Source organism: Gracilinanus agilis, chromosome 6 (genome assembly GCF_016433145.1).
Source record: "Gracilinanus agilis isolate LMUSP501 chromosome 6, AgileGrace, whole genome shotgun sequence".
NCBI lineage: Eukaryota > Metazoa > Chordata > Mammalia > Didelphimorphia > Didelphidae > Gracilinanus > Gracilinanus agilis.
In genome coordinates, this window is record NC_058135.1 from 105,861,117 (window position 1) to 105,882,675 (window position 21,559).

Here is a 21,559-nt window from a genome sequence, read left to right on the forward strand (position 1 = left end):
GAAGGGGGGAGAAGAAAGTTAAGGGGGGGGGGTTAACCAAAGGGAAAGAAGACGGACCACAGCGGAAAAGTGAGGGAAACAAGAGCAAAAAGTAAGGAAAGTGGCCCAACTTGGGCCCGGGATGGACGGGCCAGAAGGGAAGGAGATGGAAGGGACTGAAGGGAAAGAGATGGAAGGGACTGAAGGGAAAGAGATGGACGGGACAGAAGGGAAGGAGATGGAGCCCGAGATGGACAACAAAACGATTAAAGTAGAACCCACCGAATCCGGTGAGACCCTTCTCAGGGAGAACAGCCCTGACCCTGACCCTGGCCACGACACTGACCCTGACCCTGACCCAGGAGAGGGACCGTCCTCCTTGATCAGGGACCCCAAGTTAGGACTGTGCGAGCCTAAACCAGGACCCAGCCGCAAGATCATAGACGACGATGATGATGATGACAGTGATGATGAAGATGAGGACGATGATGAGGATGAAGATGAGGATGAAGATGATTCCCACTTGCCCCTGGTGGTCTGGGAGCAGCCTCTCAAAGTGGGGAAAGAAGAGCCCATGGACTACGATGATGACTGCATGCCAGGACCCAGCCGAGCCAAACCCCTGCACAACTGGGACTCAGACAGGTGTGAAAGGGAGGCCCCCCCCTGCCCCTCGAGGCAGGGGCATGTGTGTGCCTGGGCGGGGTGGGCGGGGAGGGACTCTGGGCGTTTTGAGGCTGGGGGCATGGGCTGCATGCCGTGAAAATGGCACTGGGCTTGTGCCGGGGAACTGGCGTCTTTGCCCCTCTCCGCTTATACCTTTAACTTGTTGATATTTCTGCTCTCACTTCCTCCACGTGTGCCCCCCCCCAAAAAAGTGTCTGAACCCCGCTTTCAGAGCGCTGAGGAATGAAATAGCCATATGTAACTTTTTTCGCTACAAAGTTTCTCTTCCTCTACAGAAAAATATGTTTTATGCCCTTTTCCCTGCTTAAGTTTCTGGGCTTGAGTAGTCAGTAACTTTGGGCAAAAAAACCTTGGCAGTCTTTAAACTCAATGACTTGCCCATAAAATCGCTGGTCTTTAGCAGCAATTTTGGATGGCTCCTGCCACTCTCATTTCTTCCCTTAAAAAAAGTGTTATTCAACCACTGAATTTCTGCGCCTCACAGTCTCTTTCCTCAAGTCACAAATGAGCGGATAGCAATTTTTGCCCTTTCCGTCGCCGACATTTCTCAAAAAGTACTTTATATTGTGAATCGGAGTGATTTGTTCTCTACTTTCTCCTCTCTAGGCTTGAGTATTTAGCAACAACTTTGTTTTGCTTTACTTGCCTCTTGAGGTGATGAGTGCTCTTTGCTGCTTCTTTCCCTGTGATAAAAGTATTTAGCGGTAAATTTTGAGCATCAGCTAACCCTTTCCCGTCCAGTTGCTCAAATGCTTTATTATTCTTAATTAATTGGAGTAATTAAATCTTCCCCTTCAAGTCAAAATATTGCGCTTGAAAAGCGCTTTTCTGTTTTTAATGTAGTGATTGGCTTCATGCCCTCTCACCGCCCCTCCTCCCACGTTTAGCAATGTCTTTTGACACCCCTTCCTTCCGGAAAATAGTTTTTGGGCGACCTTAATCTGGGGGATTTGTCCTTATTTCCTCATCCCAAAGGCAAAAGAATTTATGATAATTTTTTATGTTTATGCATTAATGGCCCCAATGCCAAAAGCGCTTTTTGATTTTTAATAGAGTGATAAGTCTAACTGTTCCTCGGGCATAACTATTTAGTTTTGTAGATATATATGTATATGTATTTTTGATATATATGTATATATGTATATGTATTTTTCCCCTCCTTGCAGCACTTGCTCTCTATCCCGCCCTGAAAAAATGCATTGCGTTGATCCTTAATTGGGTTGATTAGTCTTCCTTTTCTCTCCAAATTACAGTATGCATATGTATTCATTTTTAACGCTCAAAAAGTTCTTTGCCATTCTCGATCAGAATGATGTCTGTCCTCTCTTCTTTCTCTCAGATTAGGGATATTTAAGTTGTATCTTTTGACTCTTTACTTCCTCCCCCAAAAAATGCTTTGCAGCCCAAAATTGGGGTGACGCTTTCCCAAGTCTTGAGTACTTAGCAATAATATTTTACGCTCTTGACTTTTAATTCCTTTCCTCGAAATTCGCTTTTTGATTCTTAATGGAGCAATTAGTATTTGTTTTTCTTAGTCACAGCTAGTTTTACTCTTCCCCCGCAAAATGCTGTATGATGCTTTATTGGGGTGACTACATGTTTTTCTATACCTCCTAAGTCTTCCCCACTCAAAAAATTGGTTTGCAAACCTTAATTGGTGTTATTAGTTCTTTCTTCCCTCACCTGAGGTCTTATATATATTTAGCAATAATTTTTAACCCCCCACCCCACTTTAAATCTCATCTATATGAAAAAGGAGTCATGGATTCTTAGTGGGGTGATTTGGTCCTATACTTACACTGTCATAAATTACCTTTTCCCTCCTGCGGCAATTCCCCCCCCCCCCTCCAAAAAATATATATAGAGAGAGAGGGAGAGAGAGAGAGAGAGAGAGGGAGAGAGAGAGAGAGAGGGAGAGAGAGAGTAACAGAGAGAGACAGAGAGAGACAGAGAGAGACAGAGAGAGAGAGGGGATGCTTAATCCGAGGGACTAGTTTGCCTCTTCTCCAAAGTTGAAGATAATTAGTCATTTTTCAGCCATCTAACGGATTCTACCTCCACCAAAAAAAGTGCTCTTTGATCCTTAATCGTTAACTCCTCCCCTTTTCCCCTTAGTTATTGGTTAAGCTTCAGTCAGAGCTGTACATTTATATGGTAGCAGATACTTTGAGCAGATTGAAAAGGAGGGAGAGAGGAATCTAGTCTAGACCCACGATATTGATACTTTATTCTTTAAGCTTATTTCAGAGCTCTAGCTTTGCACCTAGCCCTACCGAAAACCCTGGATGCTTGAGTATCTAGAGCATTCCTTCTTTGCCGAATTTGTTGAATTTTACTTTGAGGTTTATATTGGGCTGTGAAAGTTAATATTTTTCTTCTGCATAATTGCATTGTGATTTAATGTCTTGGGGCAGAAGTGGACAGAATTAATAGCTAACAGCATTCTTATTTAGGACTTAATTATTTTTTCAAAATGCTTTATATATGTTTTCTCATTTTGTTCCTACAAGAGAGGATTGTTGTGCTAGTACTTGTATTAGTACTTCCTACAGATTCTAGTTTCCTCATTTGATGAAGAAATTTTATCTCAGAGAAGCTACATCTTAACTGATAAAAAGTATTGCAAGGATTTTTTGTTTTTTGTTTTTTTCTTTTTATTATTCCCAAATGCCGTGCTCTTTCCACTGCAAGGAGATAGATTTTTGTGTAGGTTAGGGGGCGTGGTCCAGGATTGGCACTTCACCCTGATTGACTAGTGGGATGGGGGCGAGGAGGAGGTTGGGCAGGATGAGGGGGCTGGGCGTGATGAGGGGGCTGGGCTAGAGATAGTATATATTGCCAGTGCAGTACTGCAGTATACTCCACTCATTCTTTGGGAAGAGAAGGAAACTTTCCTTATCTCTCCCTCCCCCTACTCTTGGGCTAGATGATTTCTAACACTCCTTCTAGCTCTGATTTCGATCTTAACAAATTCAAAAATACTTCCCCGAAACTTAGCCGATGTGATGGTACTAGGAAAAAAGTGAGATTTCACTAGTTTAGTTCTTAAGCTTTTTGCATTATTAAATGCTACCGATGGTACCCTGCAAAGTCTACGAAATCTCTGCAGCCGTTGCTTTTATCGGGATGGGGTGTGCATATGCCTACCTAAGAATCCGAGTCCCTGAAGATTCCAGCAGGTGAGTTAAAGGGACTTCAAACTTTTTTAGGTAAAAGCGCCCAATGTTTGTGAGGAAAAAATATCATGGTTTTGCTGTTTTTGACTAGATTTGGTGCACAGAAATGAGGAGTGAAAAATTGAAAATGGAGGTGGAAGGTAGGTGTTAATTGAGAAATGCTCAGCAAGTTGGAAAAAGGCTTCAAAAACTAGCCCAGCAGGAGACTATTCCTCTTGACTGAGAATACCAGTCTATTTGTTAGAAATAGTCACCAAAAATGGATTTTGGAGGGAGTCTAATACATAAAATTCTCTTAAGGTGAGAAATAGATATAAATTTGCCTTAGATTGGACTTAGGGAAAAGTCTTTTGTGATTTAATTTTGTAGGAAGAGTTTATTAAATTTCTGACTTTTTTCCTGCAGCGACTCGGATTCTGACAGCTCGAACACATCCTGTAGGATTCGAGAACTTCCCGTGCAAGATGACGAGGAAGAAGATGATCAGGCTCAAGCCCAGGCTCAGGCGCCAGCTCCAAAGCAGAAAAGCATTTTCTGCTTCAAAAAGAAAGATATACCTGCCATTGACGTAAGACTGAATCCCTTTATCTCTTAACACAATTTTCTAAACAAATTGAGCCCATTTCTCACCTTCCTACCAAAAAAAAAAGAAAAAAGGCTCAAAAATGTCCCTTGTCTTGGTTTCCTAATCTTTGAAATTAAGACTTGAGTTGGACTGGTGATCTTTAAAGATCCCCCAACTCTCAAAAGGCTCAAAAAATGCACCTTTTAAAGGTGCTGATATCATTGCCTTTGCCTTAGTTTCCTAATCTTTGAAATTAAGACTGGTGGTCTAAAGATCTTCCAGCTCTCAAAAGGCTCAAAAAATGCACCTTTTAAAGGTGTTGATATCATTGCCTTTGCCTTAGTTTCCTAATCTTTGAAATTAAGACTGGTGGTCTCTAAGGACCCTCCAGCTGAAACACTCTGTGTTTCTTATTCTAAATTTCCCAATGTTGAAACATCAGAAATGTATCCCTCCTCTTGCCTTTTAGCTGTTGGTAACACTTTCCCCAGGCACATTTGCAACATAAGTGCAACAAATGCTCTCTGATCCACAGGTTAGGGAATTGGGCTCAATAATGATGGGAAATCATTGTTTTAGTTAAGACATTTCAAGAAACAGAAGTAGAATTGATTAGGTCTTAGTATTTATCATTCTTTTACTCCACCAGTGCCTCTTAAGAGACTTGGAGTATATCTTGAGCTGACCAGGACTCAGTGAGAATATGGTCCTGACTGTCATTTCTTTGGGAAGTATTAAAACTAGCCCTAATGAGGCTGTTTATTTCCTGTCTGGCTATTTGCAGTTACACTTTCATATAAAAATACATAACTTTTAAAATCATTAATGAGAGACCCTAACTCGTATTTTCCACCTATGGGAATTGGGGTTTTAAATACCCTGGTTTCTAACAGACCATTTGCAGTTTTTTTATATGATTGTCATTTTTTCCTTCAAATGTTTAAAAAGCATAAACAGTACACATAACAAATAGCTGAGTTTTTTTTTTTAATGCTTCACTGGGGGAATATTTGTTTAAGGGATGTTATTTAAGTAAATCTGGCTTAATTTCATCTTCTAAACCAACGTGACAGTCTATTTCCTTTTGTTACATGCCTTGGAGAACAGGGTTACATGAAAGGTGGTTAGTAATTTGTTTGCACAGGACACACTGCAATCGAGGTTGTGGCAAAGTCTAACCATCAAACTACTTAACTGCTTAATGGAGAGTTTATTTGAAGGATATGGTGATGGATTATGACTTAATAAAGGTCCTGTGCTTTTTTAATTTGGAAGAATCTAGAACCTTGTGTTATCTTCTTGGATGGAGGGATGGGGCAGTAGTTTAAAGTTTACTCTTGTGAATTATTTGCTTGATTTTCATAGTTGTAGTGGAAACTGCTTTAATTTCCTGTTGCCACTCCACTGGTATGGTTGGTACTTCTTAGAGATACTTGGCATTGCACAATACAGTGCCTTACAATCAGAATTTATTTAATAAATACTTGTTGAGTTACAGTAATTTCAGGCGCACTTTCATCTATCAGAAGCTAAGATGAGTTCTTGTCTTTGTCTAAATAGATTTTGCTTTTTATTAAACTTTGATCTTTTAAATGGGTTTATTTTTAGAAAAAACTTAACTATGGCTATTTTTCTGGACACTAAGTTCATAAAATCCTTATTTGTCTAAAGATCATATGTCCTTCCAACTATATACCCTTGCCCTTGATGTCATGGATGACTTCTATGGCAGTCTCAGGCAAGAGGGGAAAAGGGTGGGGCTTCATTAGGAGGGAAAAGGAAATTTTTCCATTTGAGAACTGGATTCCATTCCTGATATCAGTGGATGGGATGGAAGTAATGGCTCAAAGAAATGAAAAACAAACTAAAAGAAAAATGTCCAGAAAGGCCAGCAAGATACCATAGTTAAGTGGACTCTAGGGAAATGTCTGAGACTCACTGGACTTGCTGAGAGAAGTCTATATATTAGACGTATGAAAACCAATGTGACTTAAAAGGAAGGAGAGCCTAGCAGAAAGCTCAAAGTACACTCATTTTGGTAGATGTTTTAGTGGCTTTTTTTGGGTTGACTTATCTTTATTGCGTCTCTGGATATGACAGATGTGTTGAATGAATAATAATAATGTCACATTGATATGGCTTGCAAAGTGCTTTCCTCACTACAACACTATAAGTTAGGCAGTTTAAGTATTTATCCCCATTTTACTGAAGAAATGAGAGGTAAGAGAATTCAAGTGAATTGTCTGACTAGGTCTTTGGCCTATTCAAATCTATTTTTTCACACTTATAAAGTGGCCTATTACTCTATCAATAGAGCCAGAAATATTTAAGATTTTAGTGGAAGTATTCCAATTCAAGAAAAAAAATAAGCAAACAAGATTAATTTCATTTATCATCAAACAAAGGATTTTAGATCAGTCTAGTCTAATCAAACAGTTATTAATAAGCGCCAGTAATATTCCAGGTGCTTTGATAGATGCAGATCAAAAATATGTACCCTGCCCCCCCCCAAATAAACAATAACCACCAAATCCTGCCCTTATAAGAGCTGTGTTGGATGGAGAAAATTCCATAAAGCCTATTGTATTGTATCTTCTCCCTCCTCCCCCCCGCCCCAAAATCATCAATATTTTGAACATCTTTAAAAGTGATATTAGAAACCAGAGCGGGTTTTGCCTATCAGAAATATTATCACATACCTGCTCAGAAATCTCAAAGGTCTCCATATGATCTGCTAATTAATATCCAAATGGCTTAGCTGAGCATTTAGGCCCTCTACTCTTGTCCCCAAACACTTTGCATCCTGCTGTTAACTCTCTAATGCAAAAAAGTATATACATTTACAATATATTCCTTAGATCATGAAGTGATGGTACAAACAAGTCCCTTGGTATCATTAGCTGTTGCATCATGGGATTGGAGCAATGTGTCATTTCTTAAGAAAAATAAAATTCTAATAAAAAAAATAGGGCACACATCCTATTAATGATAAATCAATAACATCATATTCTAGATGAAAAAAAGCATCTTTGTTCTGAGAAAAGCACTTTTTAAACTTTAAAGCACTATTGAAATGTAAAATTTTTTAAAAATACTCTTGGGAATTTTATGTAAACTGTAAAAAATACAATGCAAATGTGGGGATTTTAATGATTGGTATTATTTTTTCAGGGTGTGGTTCATTTGTGAGTGACCATATACTTTGTACCCTTGCTGCCTTCTGTTTTTTCAATATCACATTGCTTAATATGCTATGAGATTTTATCTCTTAAAACAGAAGCCTTCATGAACATCATGTACTCTTAACAGAAAAAAATTAATTACATTCTCCATAGGAAAATGGAAATTAACCCTAGTGGCTAATCAATCATAAGTGATATAGGGTAACTATTACTTACCTTTGTATGTCTTAAAATAGGGTTAGATATGAGTTAATTTGACTCAAATTGACCTAAGAAAAATAACATTTAAATGCACAAACTGCTCCAAAAATTTACTAGCAGCTGAACCAGAATGGAACTTTTTCAGTTAGTGTTAAGGACTGACATTTCTGACCATTAGAATCACAATTAACTATATAACTATATAATCAACTCTTGTTGCTGCCATAATTAGTAGCCCAACTAGAAGTTGGTCTCTTCCAACTAAATGGGAAGAAAAGCTCATTTTTCTTAGTTTATTGCAAAACCATAATTATTCTTGGGCAAGAACATTTAAAACATGAAATATCCTGCCCCAAGTCTTTAGAGACTTAAAGTTAATTATGAGATGCGTTTGTGTAGTAATAAATTTGACTTCCATAATGGAGGTACAGTCAATGCCCCCAGTCATTTGTGCCCAAGATAAGTCCCAGGCTATGTTCTGGTCATAGGCACAAAAGGAAATGATGGATTTTGTTGATGAAAAGACATTTGAGTAGGATTAGAAGAGTAGCAAGCAGAGGTCTATACTTTTTATAACTATTCTTTGCAATTGAAATAAACACATTGGGTAATTAAGATTTTAGTACCTGTTACCCAGAGTTAGATAGATAGTACATTAAAAGGTGGTATTTTAGTAAGTGGAAAAAGACTGGGGAAAAAGCAATGTTACTTCTATATCCCCTTTAAAATAAAAATACAAGCACATCTTGCTCATTGAGAATACTTTACATAATAGATAATTTAGAGAATGATTCTCTATAGTCCAAAAGCAGTAATTTTCAAGATTCACTTCAATAAGGAGCTCCTTTTGTGCACTTAAAATTTGATTCAATTTGGGAAAAGCCATTTTTCAGGAGCATTTCAGGAAATCAATGAATTACAGAAAATTAATCCTTTGGATTACTTTTGATACACTGAATTTTTTTGTTTCAGTTTTAGATTTTTGTGAGCTAACTCTTAAATTCATTCTCCTGGTTTTTGGTCTAATGACAGTAATTTTAGAGAAAATAAGGAGAGAACATGGAGAGAGGCTTACCTCCCTTAGTTCAAATAAGAGTTCAAATAATAAGCATTGTCTTTTAAGAGGAAAATTTAATGGTGTAGTCTGGTCCTGTTGGCACAATGCCTAACAGTGTCATGCACAATTAAACATTTAATTAATTAATGCTTTTTGGTGATGATGTCTAGACAATCAAGGGATTTTCCAAGGGAGCTTATTAAAGTGCTCTCTCTAGAATTGTTGATAAATTAAGATTAATTGTGTGGTTAAAGTTGAAATGCAAGGTCCAGACCGAATTCTTTCTCTCTGTGTTTTTTAATCAGCTCTTGGGTAGGATAGGATGGGGGAAAGTAATTGATCCATAGCTCTAGGGACATTTGGATCCAATTGTACCCAGTGTAATGAAGGATCTCATCATTTTATTAGGAAGATGTCTGTAAAATGAGGGAGGATAGCATGACTTGAATTATTTTATTAGGATCATAGGATATCATGTAATTTTGTTTAAATGTTCTTAAAAATGTGAGTGGTAGGTTTCCCCTTTTTCTTTAGCTGCTAAAAGGTTAACACTTTTTTTTTGTAGACACCTCTTCCAATAGATGACATGACTCTGATTCTACCTGAAAGTGTTGAACTACAGCCCTTTGGGAGGGTTTCAGGTATTATCGAAAAACTAGGTATGTAAAATGCTTTATTGACAATATTCGCTATTTACCCTTAACTGTTTGACACATTTTCTTAGTGATCTATATTTTCTTTGTTATTTCATCTTGCAATCAATTAAGGAAAAGGTAAAAAGGATTTTCTTTATATTTAAGTACTGTGATTTTTGTACTGCTCTTTAGGGAATCATTATGAAATTCTTGGATTCTCTTGGTTTTGTCAGTACTTTGCATAAAGTTGCACAATTTTCAAAATATATTAAAATTTAATAGACTGTTTACCCCAAAATAGGAAGAAAAATGAGTAGTAATGAAGTAATTTGTTATCCCTGTGGCCTATGAGGTAGGTAAGAAGTACCTAATTACACTTTGACTTGGAAGCACAAAGAGGCTTACACAATATCACCTGGCAAGTCAGAGTTAGAAATAGAATTCAGAGCTTGAGAATTTCAGTTCTCCCTTTTATTATTCCATGTCATTAGAGAGAAGTCATAGATTCAGAAGTAGACTGCCAGGACATAGGGATTCCTTTCAGATTTGATAGTGATTTGGTAGTGATAAATGTCCAAAGAGGTCCTTCAACTTATGGCATATAAAACATTTTAATTGTCATCTAAGGCAAAATACTTATTCCCTAACCCTTAATTTTGTTCTTTGGAAAGTGAGACCCAGCTCCAAATTTGTTAAGTCACTAATCTTATTACCTATGAATAAATTGGATATATTTACTACCACATGTAAATAATTTATCTAATAAAATTAAAACAATTCCCCTTTTCAAGTGGATTAACTTATTACATGTTCACATGTAATAGTATTATTTGTTCTTTTACATTTTCTTGTCAGGATTTTATTAGATTTACTAGCTCATGAGAGATTCCAGTGGGTCTGTTGGATTCATTGTTTTGCTTTTTTAAGAAAAAAAGTACAATATAATCAATAGAATCTGGGAAGTTCAAAGAGATGGCTGTGATAAAAGACCATATTGTGCAATCCATACCTGCTATACCACTTGTGCCAGCAGAAGATGCTTTGAGTCCTGTAAAAGCTTTTCATGTGTCATCAAATTATGCCTGAGGGCAGGATAAAGGGAAATGCTTTGGGGGAGAAGGGATAAAAAAAAGTCTTAAGAATGGGAGGAACCTCTAAAATGGGGATGTTGGTGATATCCTAAAATGTCCATATTTGCTTTTTGTGTATGCCCAAAGCTAAAATTTGGTGATATAATATGGTTGAAGTTCATACCTTTAAAAAATGGGTGATTTGTAGAGTTGGCTCTGCCTTATAAAAAAAAAAATACAAGTTCTCTTAGCTAAGAATGCACTTCCCACATCCAAGAATAGGTTTAAGGTGTAAGATCCTGCCTTCAAATTCTCGTTTAACTTGCATTGAAAATTATCAGCTTTGACATTACATTAACATTTACATCTAAACTACCTTTGGCTAAAGCCTCTTATAAGTTCAACAAATTACTATTCTGTCTGGTTTTTCAGTAATCATTGAATCTGTGACTGACCTACCACCAGTTTGCGAAGATAGCATGATCTTCAAGAGCAATCGACATGCTGCTGGAAAGGTTTGTAAAAACTTAAGAGAAAAAAAAATTACCTAATACAGTTGATAATGTATCAGTACCAAATATTGCCAAATCTAAACTGACCCTTCTTTTTTGGCTTAGTTAAATCAGTTTGTCATCTATTTCACCCTAACCCATTGCTTCCTCCTCCTAAACCCTCCAGATTTTTGAAATCTTTGGGCCGGTTGCACATCCCTTTTATGTCCTGCGGTTCAGTTGCATGGAACACATCAAGAGGAAGGACATCAAAATAAGGGACATTATGTATTTTGCCCCCTCAATCCAGCATTTCACTCGCTACATCTTCACAGACAGAATCCGGTAAATCCTTTAGCATGATTTTAATGGCATAGCTAAATTTCAGAGTTTCTGTACTTATATTCTTTTATGCTCTTTCCCATTTGTCTTCTTAATGTTTTCTCTCTTCCTTGAAGGGGTATGTCTTTATATTTCTGACTTCCAGTATACCTAAATATATATTGTTTGCATTGCTTTATTTTTTGCATTTCTAGGGATAGGGGTTCTGATGCTTCATGGAAGAATGACCTTGAGCCACCTCCTGAAGTAAGTCCATTTCTTCTGATTTGTCACATGTTTAGGGACTGGACCAGGGATTTCATTAGTATTAACTGGATTAGAAAATTTGCCTCAGCCAATGAGGGTAAACACCTTCTCTGCAATTTTTGAGCCTTAGAGAATTGCCCACAACACTGAGAGATTCTAAGTATCTTGACCAGACTATCAGAGGCAGGAAGTATGAGGCCAGGTTTTACAACTCACCTTGTTATATTATCATCAAATATGAACTACTAACAAACAAAATCAACAAGCTAATAGTTCTCATCACTAAAACCAAAATGAACACTGTTGAACTTGGTGGCATCCATTTTGTTTATTAAATTAAAATAAAGCATTCTTAAAATATGATCAGCGTGATCCCTAATATGCAGTAATTGCTTCAGGCATCAATAGGGATATCATGTAGTATGGTTATGTACTTTTTTCCTCTCTAGGCTGTTGATTTCAGTGATGATGAAAAAGAAAAAGCAGCCAAAAGCAAGAAGAAGTACTACGGACGTAATCGGAAGAAGCAGAGGGCAGAGTACAGATCAAAGAGCAGATCCAGTTACAGCAGGGATAGGAAGGGTTACAGACCAGAAAGCAGGCAGCTAGCCCTTGAGGATGGCAGGGAGGAGGAGACCCAGGAGGAGGCCAAAGTAGAGGAGGTCCAGGAGGAGGCCAAGGTGGAGGAAGTGCAGGAGGAGGCCAAAGTGGAGGAGGCCAAGGTGGAAGAGGTCCAGGAGGAGGCCAAAGTGGAAGAGGCCAAGGTGGAAGAGGTCCAGGAGGAGGCCAAAGTGGAGGAGGAGGCCAAGGTGGAGGAGGCCAAGCAGGAGGACAGGGAGGAAGCCAAGCAGGAGCCCAAACAGGAGAATAGGCAGGGCTCCCGCCAGGAGAGCCGACAGGGCTCCCGCCAGGACAACAGGCAGGCTTCCCGAAGCCAGGAGAATAGACAGGGTGCCAGGGAGAGATCAGTTTCCCAGCAGGAAAACAGACAGAGCACCCACAGGGATCAGAGGAAGGGTGGCCGACAGGATCAGAGAAAAGGTGGCCGACACGATCACAGGCATTCCAGCCGACATGATCGCAGACAGGATCGCAGGCAGCTGGTCCAGCATGACCACAGGCAGCTCATGCAGCAGGATTTCCGACAGGAATACTGCCATGAGTTCGGCCAGGAATTTGGCCAGGGGTTCGGCCAGGGATTCGGCCAGGAGTTCGGCCAGGGGTTCGGCCAGGAGTTCGGCCAGGAGTTTGGTGGTCAGGATTACGGGCAGCTAGAATTTGGGCAGCTGGAATTTGGGCAGCAGGAGTTTGCGCAGGAGTATGCGCAGGAGTACCAGGAATTCCGACAGGAATACCACCAGGAGTACCACCAGGAGTACCGCCCTGCCGCTGCCGCCGCCGCTGCCGCCGCCGCTGCCGCTGCCGCTGAGTACCACCAGGAATACAGACCTGTTGCTGAGTACCGGCCTGACTATCAGAATCTTGGTGTGTAAATGGTGTCACTTATTAATTGCTTAGTCCAACTCCAGGAATATAGATTTCACTATGGTTTTAAAAGCAGTACCCCAAACCCATGGCTCTCTTGAATTCTTTCCCATTTGGATCCTTCTATCCCATATGCTATCTACTCTGTAGCTTCTTTATTGATGTGGGAAATTCGACAGGAAAAAATCCATTTCTAGCACTTTCATTACCTTTTGAGTAAATACAAAAGGGCCATTGGGAAGAAAAGAAATGCCAAAAAAGAATAGGACTGTTTTCTTCAAAAAATATTTTTATCAATTTTTTTCTATTTTCATTGCTCCCATTTCCAGAACACAGATTCTTTCTATCTTTCTCAATTCTTGTTCATTAAATAACTACTCATTTGTTTACTAGCTTTTTTCTAGGACTTTAACAAGTATTTGGAGTACAAATTGGGGGTTCTTTCTGCCTGCCTTTTTTTTTTCTCTTCCCTAATTATTTCAAATCTGAAATTACTAACTTCTGAGATCCAGAAAGAAAGTATAACAATTGAGAAATGCAGGTCAGAGTTTGCCCTTAAGGGTTATACAATGTTGAAAATGGAATTTTGTCTTGTTTTTGCTTTTGTGTGTATATGGCTATTTTTCCCTTATGTAGGTGCTTATGGAGGAGAAGCTCCTGCTCACTGGTGCCCTCAGCCTCGTGAGGCTGGAAGAGGCTGCTACAGCAAACGGGAGTACCACAGAGAATTCTCCCGGGCCCGGCACCACAAGGCCAGCCACACCAGGACCCAGGCCGCCGCCGCCGCGCAGTTCTACAATGCTGACCACAGGGGGAACCAGGATGCTCCTCCCTCTCTGTTTGCGCCTCAGCACAGGCAAGACAATTCTCTTATGCAGCATTCCTATCAGCTGGCTCCTCAGTACTTTGACATGCACCATTACCAGGCTCACCCCCAGCATGTGGCTTGGGCTGGGCTGACCCAGCATGTGCAAAACGCACACTACCAGCACTTCCAGGCCCCTCACGCTCGAGGCGGCGGTCACTGCTCCCAGTACAGACCTTACTACTAGACAGAACATGTTAATGAGCTCTCTTTAGAAAAAGATGACATAGAGCTCCCCCAAAACATGATTCCTTAAGTCTAGTCAAAGAAAGCAAAGCAAACCTGATACAAATGAAAACACTTACTGTAAAATAATCCATTATTCAAGTGTTCAAATGGTAAAATTTTGTGAACTTTAGTGAAACAGTGACATACTCTCCTAACAAAAAATTAGGTCTGAGATTGAAAACTGAAAGGGAAAAAAAACAAAATACCGTAACCCTTCAAATTATGTATCACTTAACCAAAATTTTAATTATAATCCAAAGGAATTTTTTTCTTTTTTTCTCCCCACAGTATAGATCTAAGTAGCAAAATAGACCAATTTTCAATTAAAGCATATTGAAGCATTGATTGATTTAGGATATTTGTTAAGTCCAGCAAGATAAGATTTTGATGTCCAATTGAGCAGCCATGGGGAAAAAAAATATGTTGTTTTGGGTTGTCTTTTTTTTTTTTTTTTTTAACTAAATGTCCTTGTTTGAAATTTTTCAAAAATCTTCAACAACATTGGTTTTTAAAATTTAGCAAATGGAAATGACAGAGGAAAAAACATGCATTCTTTGGCATTAAAAGTTAGCATGAGGTTGTGTAAATTAAGTATTGTGGTTCTGAATAAATAAGAGCATAAAGCTGACATTTAGGAATTCTTAAAGAAGAGCATTGCAAATTCCCTTAATTTCTGGTAAGTGCCCAGAAATTCTCTTCATCCTCACTGAGTTGGCCAATTTTTAGAAAAACTTCTACAGATGAAACGTACTATCCATTCCCCAGTGAAATCATTACAGAATTTACTTGTTGGCTATTGTCAGTTCATTGAGCATATTACTTTATAACATGTGTGAGATTAAAAAGTAAGAGTGCAGGCTTTAGGGTTAGTCAAAACCTCTCTGTTTTTAGGTTCCACATATTGAAAATGCTAGTTTGACTTGGGAGGTAGTTGATAAGGTCCCTCTAGAGCTGAGAGCCCTCAGGGGCCATCTAAGACAATACCCTCATTTTACTGATGTGAAAACCATGGCCCTCAGGGTTAAATGACTTGCCCAAGGCCACACATGTAGTACAATATCTATGCAAACAAACTAAAACAAAAATTGGAATTTACAACAAACACAATCCAGACAGTACTATCTATGTGACTTTGGACTAGTCAGTTAACTTCTCTGGGTCTCATTGGTGAAATGAGATTGGACTAGGTGGTCTCTGATCAGCTCTGGATCAATGTTCCTAAAGGAGCCTCATAAGTTATCTCTTTAGCCCAATCCTCTCATTTTATACTTGAGGAATCTATAGCCCAGACAGATTATAATTTATGTTTAAAGTTATTAGCACAACCAAAAAACCTAATCATACAATTTAATTGGAAATCCTGGTCCTAAATTCTATCAAAAATGGTGATTTTGTCAAAATAGCTAGTTTTATACCTCCCCACCCCAATTGAAATACAGTGGTAATAGAATAGTACAAAGGACCTGCCTTGCATTCAAGATTAAATTTATTTTCATGTTATTTCCATAGTCAAATGAAATCTGACATATTTTCTTTTAAAACATGAGTTAAGGGTTCATAGATAAGGGTTCATGTATACTGAAGGTGTCTGAATATAGCCAGTTTGAATCTTTGCAGGGCAAATGCACAGCTGTAAAGGTAAGTTAGTAATTATCCAGGCAGGCAACAAAGTAGTAGCCTAATTGTGCTGTAAGATGAGGTTTTTTTTCATACATTCATCTGCAGGACAAATATATATATGTATATACATATCAGTTCATTGTTTATAGATCTTGGATACCAAACTCATATTGAAGAAATTCGATGCAAGATTCCCTCCTTCCCCCCCCCCCCCCATTCAACTACTATACTCTCCTTATCTTGGATGTACAGTGCATCTTCATTTACCAGTATACAATATTTCATTTGACATCCTAATAGCATTTACTTCAAAACTAAATAGAAAGAGTTGCCCTGTAGTACAGGTGAAAGGGGATGTGCAAGGTAAGAAAATTACTGAATTGAGTTTGAATAAATATAAACAAGTAAATTATGTAAGATAAATTTATATTCTATTCATTAAGAAAGAACCTTCTTAGTCCAACCAAAGTCCATCTTTAAAAGAAAACTGATGAGGTGAAATTATCCTGAGGCAAATCAAATTGTTGGTTGAATCTTGGAATTTATACTTAATTAGATTCAACATTTAGTAAATCAAATAAAATGATTTAAATGTCCATACATATGTGGAAAAGGAATTTTCTTTTTAAAAATCTAACATGAGAGTATAAGGTCTTTGAGACTAAATTTAAAGTCTTCCCTCAGAAGTCTGACAATTCACAAGTAATACATTTTAGACATCTGCCCTCAAGAAATATAAATATCATTATATACTTATGATAAAAAGCCTTTTTTTCTCATTTAAATTCTTTCCTTTTCACTATCAATTTTTTTTTCCATGCATGCCATGGTAAAGAGTATATCCTTAAGGTAGTACTACAGCGTGCTAAATGCTTAATGTCATCAGAGCATTGTGAGAGGCGAGGCAAGGCATCTTGTCCCTCTTTTAAGCCTCTAGTTTCCTCATCCTTAAGATGGGGATACTAATACCTGTAGTACTTACCTCACAGGGTTGTTGTGAGGGTCCAAAGATTACATAAGCGCAATTGACATCCTAATATCTTAAAGTGTTACACAATGGCTAATTAACTAAAGTATATTAAATATTATTCACGCTGCAGTGGGAAGACAGTTACATGGCATGCATATAGTATTTGTGATCATGAATTCCTAAATTGTAAGGGGGTTCCTATATGTCCCTCTTGATCCCTAAACTATTCAAATAAAAATTAATCTCTCTAGTAATTACCAAATCTAATTTGAATCAAATGCATATCAACTCCTCAGGCTCCTAGTTAAGTTCATATCTTTTTTTTTTTCTAAGAAAGATACCACATATCATTCATGTCTAATACATAAAGTTGAAAAACCTTTAAAACAACAACACAACAAAATTGAGACATATAGTGATTTCCTCAACACCCTCCCTCACCAGGATGACCATAACTATAATGCAATGTATTTCATTACCTGTACCAACTTAGTAAACACCTATTAAAGTGGATGGTCAGTTGGACTCCCTAGCAACTATTCTCTTGTATGCTATAGAATTAGGGGCATCTTGGTTTATGTGTTGAGTGTCATAGCTGCCAACTTTTGACTGTTGCTTTATAAGATTGAGTGGATGCTGGGTCAAAAATACCTATATTGGAAATACAATATTTTATCTGGTTCAAACAAACAAACAAAACCTATTAAAAGTTAGTCTAACCAAGAAGGCTCCTCATTCCTGAAAGGGGCTCTAATTCTTCAAAGAGACTAAGTAAAGATTGGGCAAACTCTAGGAAAGGAGTGATTAGCAAGTGCTAGAGAGGTAGATGGGGTGTACTAGAGGGAAAAGGAAATATAAAATCAGATAAGTATTCTGTGATCAAATTTTCTTTTGAAGTAGATACTGCATATAGTGTGACATGTCTGAACTCAGAAGAATAAAAATCAAGTCATTTTGTTGATTATGTGGTAACCTCTCTCATACGTACTTCTTTTTTCTTGTGGTATCGGATGCTGTGCCAGACAGAGAGATGATCCTAGGATCATAAATGACTTGGATACTAATGGAAAGAACAAACAAACAAAAACAAGCCCAAAGCAAAAAATCTGCTTGTTAGCATAGAACCCCAATTAAAGAGTGATGGTTAGATGAAGATGGTTTCTAACAGATAGATTTGGGGAAAGAACTACTCTAAAGGGTTCTCAATAGTCTGCTGGAGTGAATGTGTTTTATTCTACATCCCACTGCTATTGTAAAGCTTCCTGCAGTCAAACAATATCCCTTCTAAGAGATGGTTTGACATGGTTGAACTCAGTTAAGTTATACAGATTGTGATGAATGTTGCTACCCATTCAAAGCTAGGTAATTTTTATTTAACGTATAATTTTCTTTTTGGCCAACTGTAAATACCAAACATTACCAATATTAAATATGTTGTAGAGTATATGTATTCAAATGAAATTTTAATAATATTAAAAAGTTAAAGAAAATAGCTAGGCATTAATTTGATCAATACTGTCAAGTTTTGTATGTTTGTAAATATATTGAATCAGAAAAATGCATAATACCACAATCCCAGGTACAGTCGTTTTTTCATGGATGGCAGCTACTCAGCCGTGTTCAGATAGTGTGTCACATCCACTTGGTTAGAAGCTGTGTGTGATTTCTTAAAAGTGATCAGGAAAACTGAAAGTATACAGATGCCTCTAGTTCAGTCTGCTGCTAAGGAATAAGAGTTCAGTTGAATGTTTGGACCCAACATCTTTCAGTTAGTACAAGCTTTCCAAATTCTTAATATGCACCAAACTGTTAATGCCAGTCAGTTATGTAGCAATGATCCAATGCCTCAGTCCACCAACTTTAGAAATATTCTTAAATTTCTATCAATCTATTCGATTTCCTAGATTGTTCAGCTTGAATGCATCTATTGCATCTAAATTTCATTAGTTTGGTGATTATAAAAGAGGGCAACCTTAATTCAAGAAGCAATTTGATGTCCCACTGATGTAATTACTCTACGTGATAATTAGGGAAAAAAACCTACTTATATTTTCTTAACTTTATTGCCAAAGATTGCAGAGATCCAGATTTCCAGGAACAGAATAACAAAAGTAATTTTAAACTATTCTAAGATGAAAGCATTATCTATAAAATTAGGTTTTACACCTAAAGAAAGAAAACATGCAAATTTAAGAAATCTAAAACTCTTAAGCAAATTTAATATATCATAATTGCTAGGTTTTTCTTCATCACTTCTCCTTTTGTCTTTTTAGTCCAACATTATACAAGTATAACAAAAAATTAATCTGAACCCATAGGACATTTGTCCAGTACATAAAATATTTCGATTTATACTAAAACTATTTTCCTTGGAAATATTTTACAGTAAGTTTTTTTTCCCTTAGAACCTACATTTATCAAGGCCCAGCCCAAACCCACTTCCCTCATGAAGGCTTCTTTGACCATTTTAAAGGACAATGATGTAAATTCATAATGCATTCTTCATACCATTCATCTGTTACTTAATTGTGTGCTGCCTTACAGGAATTTCTTTTTTTGAGTTATTACTTAATCTTTTCTGTATGTATGTATCTTTTTTCCCCAACTAGATTTTAAACTTCTTGAGGGCCAGGACCAGACATTGTACTTCTGTACATAACCCCACAGCACCTAGATTGGTACTATGTACATAGTAACCACTCCGTGAAATTCATTGGCTAATTCGAGCATATTTATGGCCTTAAAACTAAAGGATTGTGCATAGGTGCTGAGGGGTTTGTACATAACCTCTGGAGCCATCCACAGAAGGTGGCTGTGTGCCAGAAAATTGTGAAAGAGAAGTCAGTGAGTATCTTCTCGAGTGCTCCCTTTGGGCGGTTTTGCTCCTTCTAACAACATTACCATGCAACGAGGATCCCAGATGCAGATGGCTCACTTCATTCTTTAAATGGAGTCCACTTGCCCTATTGAATGGGAAAGGGAGATGTGGGCTGGACTAGTTGGCTTCCTGAGGACTCTTCTGACGAGGAGATTCTCTGAAGTGGAGGGAAACATGGCTTAGTGTCTTGAATATGAGAGAAAAAACTGAGATATGAATACTTTGAACCATTTGTCTATTCTACAGAATGCACAGCAGTTGATATGAGAAAGAGTGACTCGGGTCTCTACCTCATACACTGCTAGTCTAAATTACAGTACTGTGAAATACAAGTATTTTTATAATTTTCAACAATGATGTAGCATCTTAACCACAGCAGTTGATTCAAGACAGAGTAACTCGGGCCTCTGTCTCATGTACTGCTAGTCTAAATTACAGCACTGAAATATAAATATTTTATAATTTTCAATGATTATGTACTATCTTTTCCCCCAAAGATTTCAAATCACTTTGCAGATATCCCATTCTCATAACCACATGAGATAAATGGGTAGCAAGTCTTAAATGTTAAATTTTCCTGAACATCATGTCTAAGAATTATCTTTGGACCATACTGAATTTAGAGGTCGTTGTAGAGGAGCAAAGAGTGAAGACCACTGAGTGAAGCAAATGCTTTCTCAAGTCACTTAGCACCTCTCAGGACCCCAGGGTCCTACAAAATTGTTACAATGTTAGGATGTCACTCAAATGTAAATTGTGTGTCTGTAAAAGAAGGGTCTACGGTCCCTTCCAGTGATAATAATGTGTAATTCATAAAATGTAAAAATGCCAAAAAAAATCTGTGAGTAAATGTAGTTTATTAATAAGTATGCCAAAAAAAAAAAAGTATATACACCTTTACCTTTAATGTTTTCTTCCTGTTTAAGCGCCAGTAGTTTTAAATGATATGTAGATTCCTTCATAGATTCCTTCGTAGATACCTTCTTAGATACTTCGTAGATACCTTCTTAGATACTTCGTAGATACCTTCTTAGAAACTTCGTAGATACCTTCTTAGAAACTTCGTAGATACCTTCTTAGATACTTCGTAGATACCTGTATCTTAGATACTTCGTAGATACCTTCTTAGATTCCTCCTTAGATTGTCATGCTTAGATTGTAATTCTTAAGAATTCTTAGATTAGATTAACAATAACTAATATATTCTTGGCGCTACTTAAATCTTAAACTGATACTAATAGGTTAAATGTATCTTTCTCTATTTGATGTTATTTCTCTATTTTTAACTATAGTAGGATAAGTAACTATAGAGTAAACAATAGAGTAAAACTCTATAAACTCTAGAGTTAAACACCATTGGGGCTAAGGGCTATATCGAGATTGGTGCTGTGAAATTTGTCCCGTAAAAGACTTAGTTGAATTTATTCAACTAAGTTATTGTCCCCGTAAACCTATTGTGGTGTGCCGTAACCAATTTATATTATGCATGTACATGTTGATATCTTAAATGTTTATCTATGTATCTCTTAAATGTTAAAATAAATGTTTGCAAAATTAATAAAACTGAGTAGCGTCATTTTTATGTCTTTTTGCTTTTTCTCTTCCATACATCCAAATCAATTCCCTCCCTAATTAAATGGATAGTTAACCATATAATTCTCAGTTTTTGCAATTTAATGTTACTCAGGCACTTTCAACTAATTTCAGATCTTTAAAACAGTAGCTAGAAACTGATCTCAACTCATAAATGAAAGTTCCCTGGAAAAAAAGGAAAAGGCTTTAACATCTTATTCTTAAGCCACATCATATAGCTTTTAATGTCAGAACAGTTTTTTTGGTTGAAAATCCTATAAATATAGAAATATTCCCTTATATACATCTC

At 37.4% G+C, this 21,559-nt stretch overlaps 1 protein-coding gene across 1 annotated transcript; it reads left to right on the plus strand.

The window, feature by feature from the left end:
• The first annotated feature begins 48 nt into the window (after nucleotides 1–48).
• Nucleotides 49–21,235, plus strand: NAF1 (nuclear assembly factor 1 ribonucleoprotein). Its single transcript, XM_044681687.1, has 10 exons — nucleotides 49–624; nucleotides 4,248–4,410; nucleotides 9,413–9,506; nucleotides 10,985–11,067; nucleotides 11,231–11,388; nucleotides 11,580–11,631; nucleotides 12,081–12,949; nucleotides 12,981–13,116; nucleotides 13,753–13,972; nucleotides 19,409–21,235. The coding sequence occupies exons 1-10, from the start codon at nucleotides 122–124 to the stop codon at nucleotides 19,456–19,458; spliced, it is 2,328 nt and encodes a 775-aa protein (XP_044537622.1). The 5' UTR covers nucleotides 49–121; the 3' UTR covers nucleotides 19,459–21,235.
• Nucleotides 21,236–21,559: the final 324 nt, after the last annotated feature.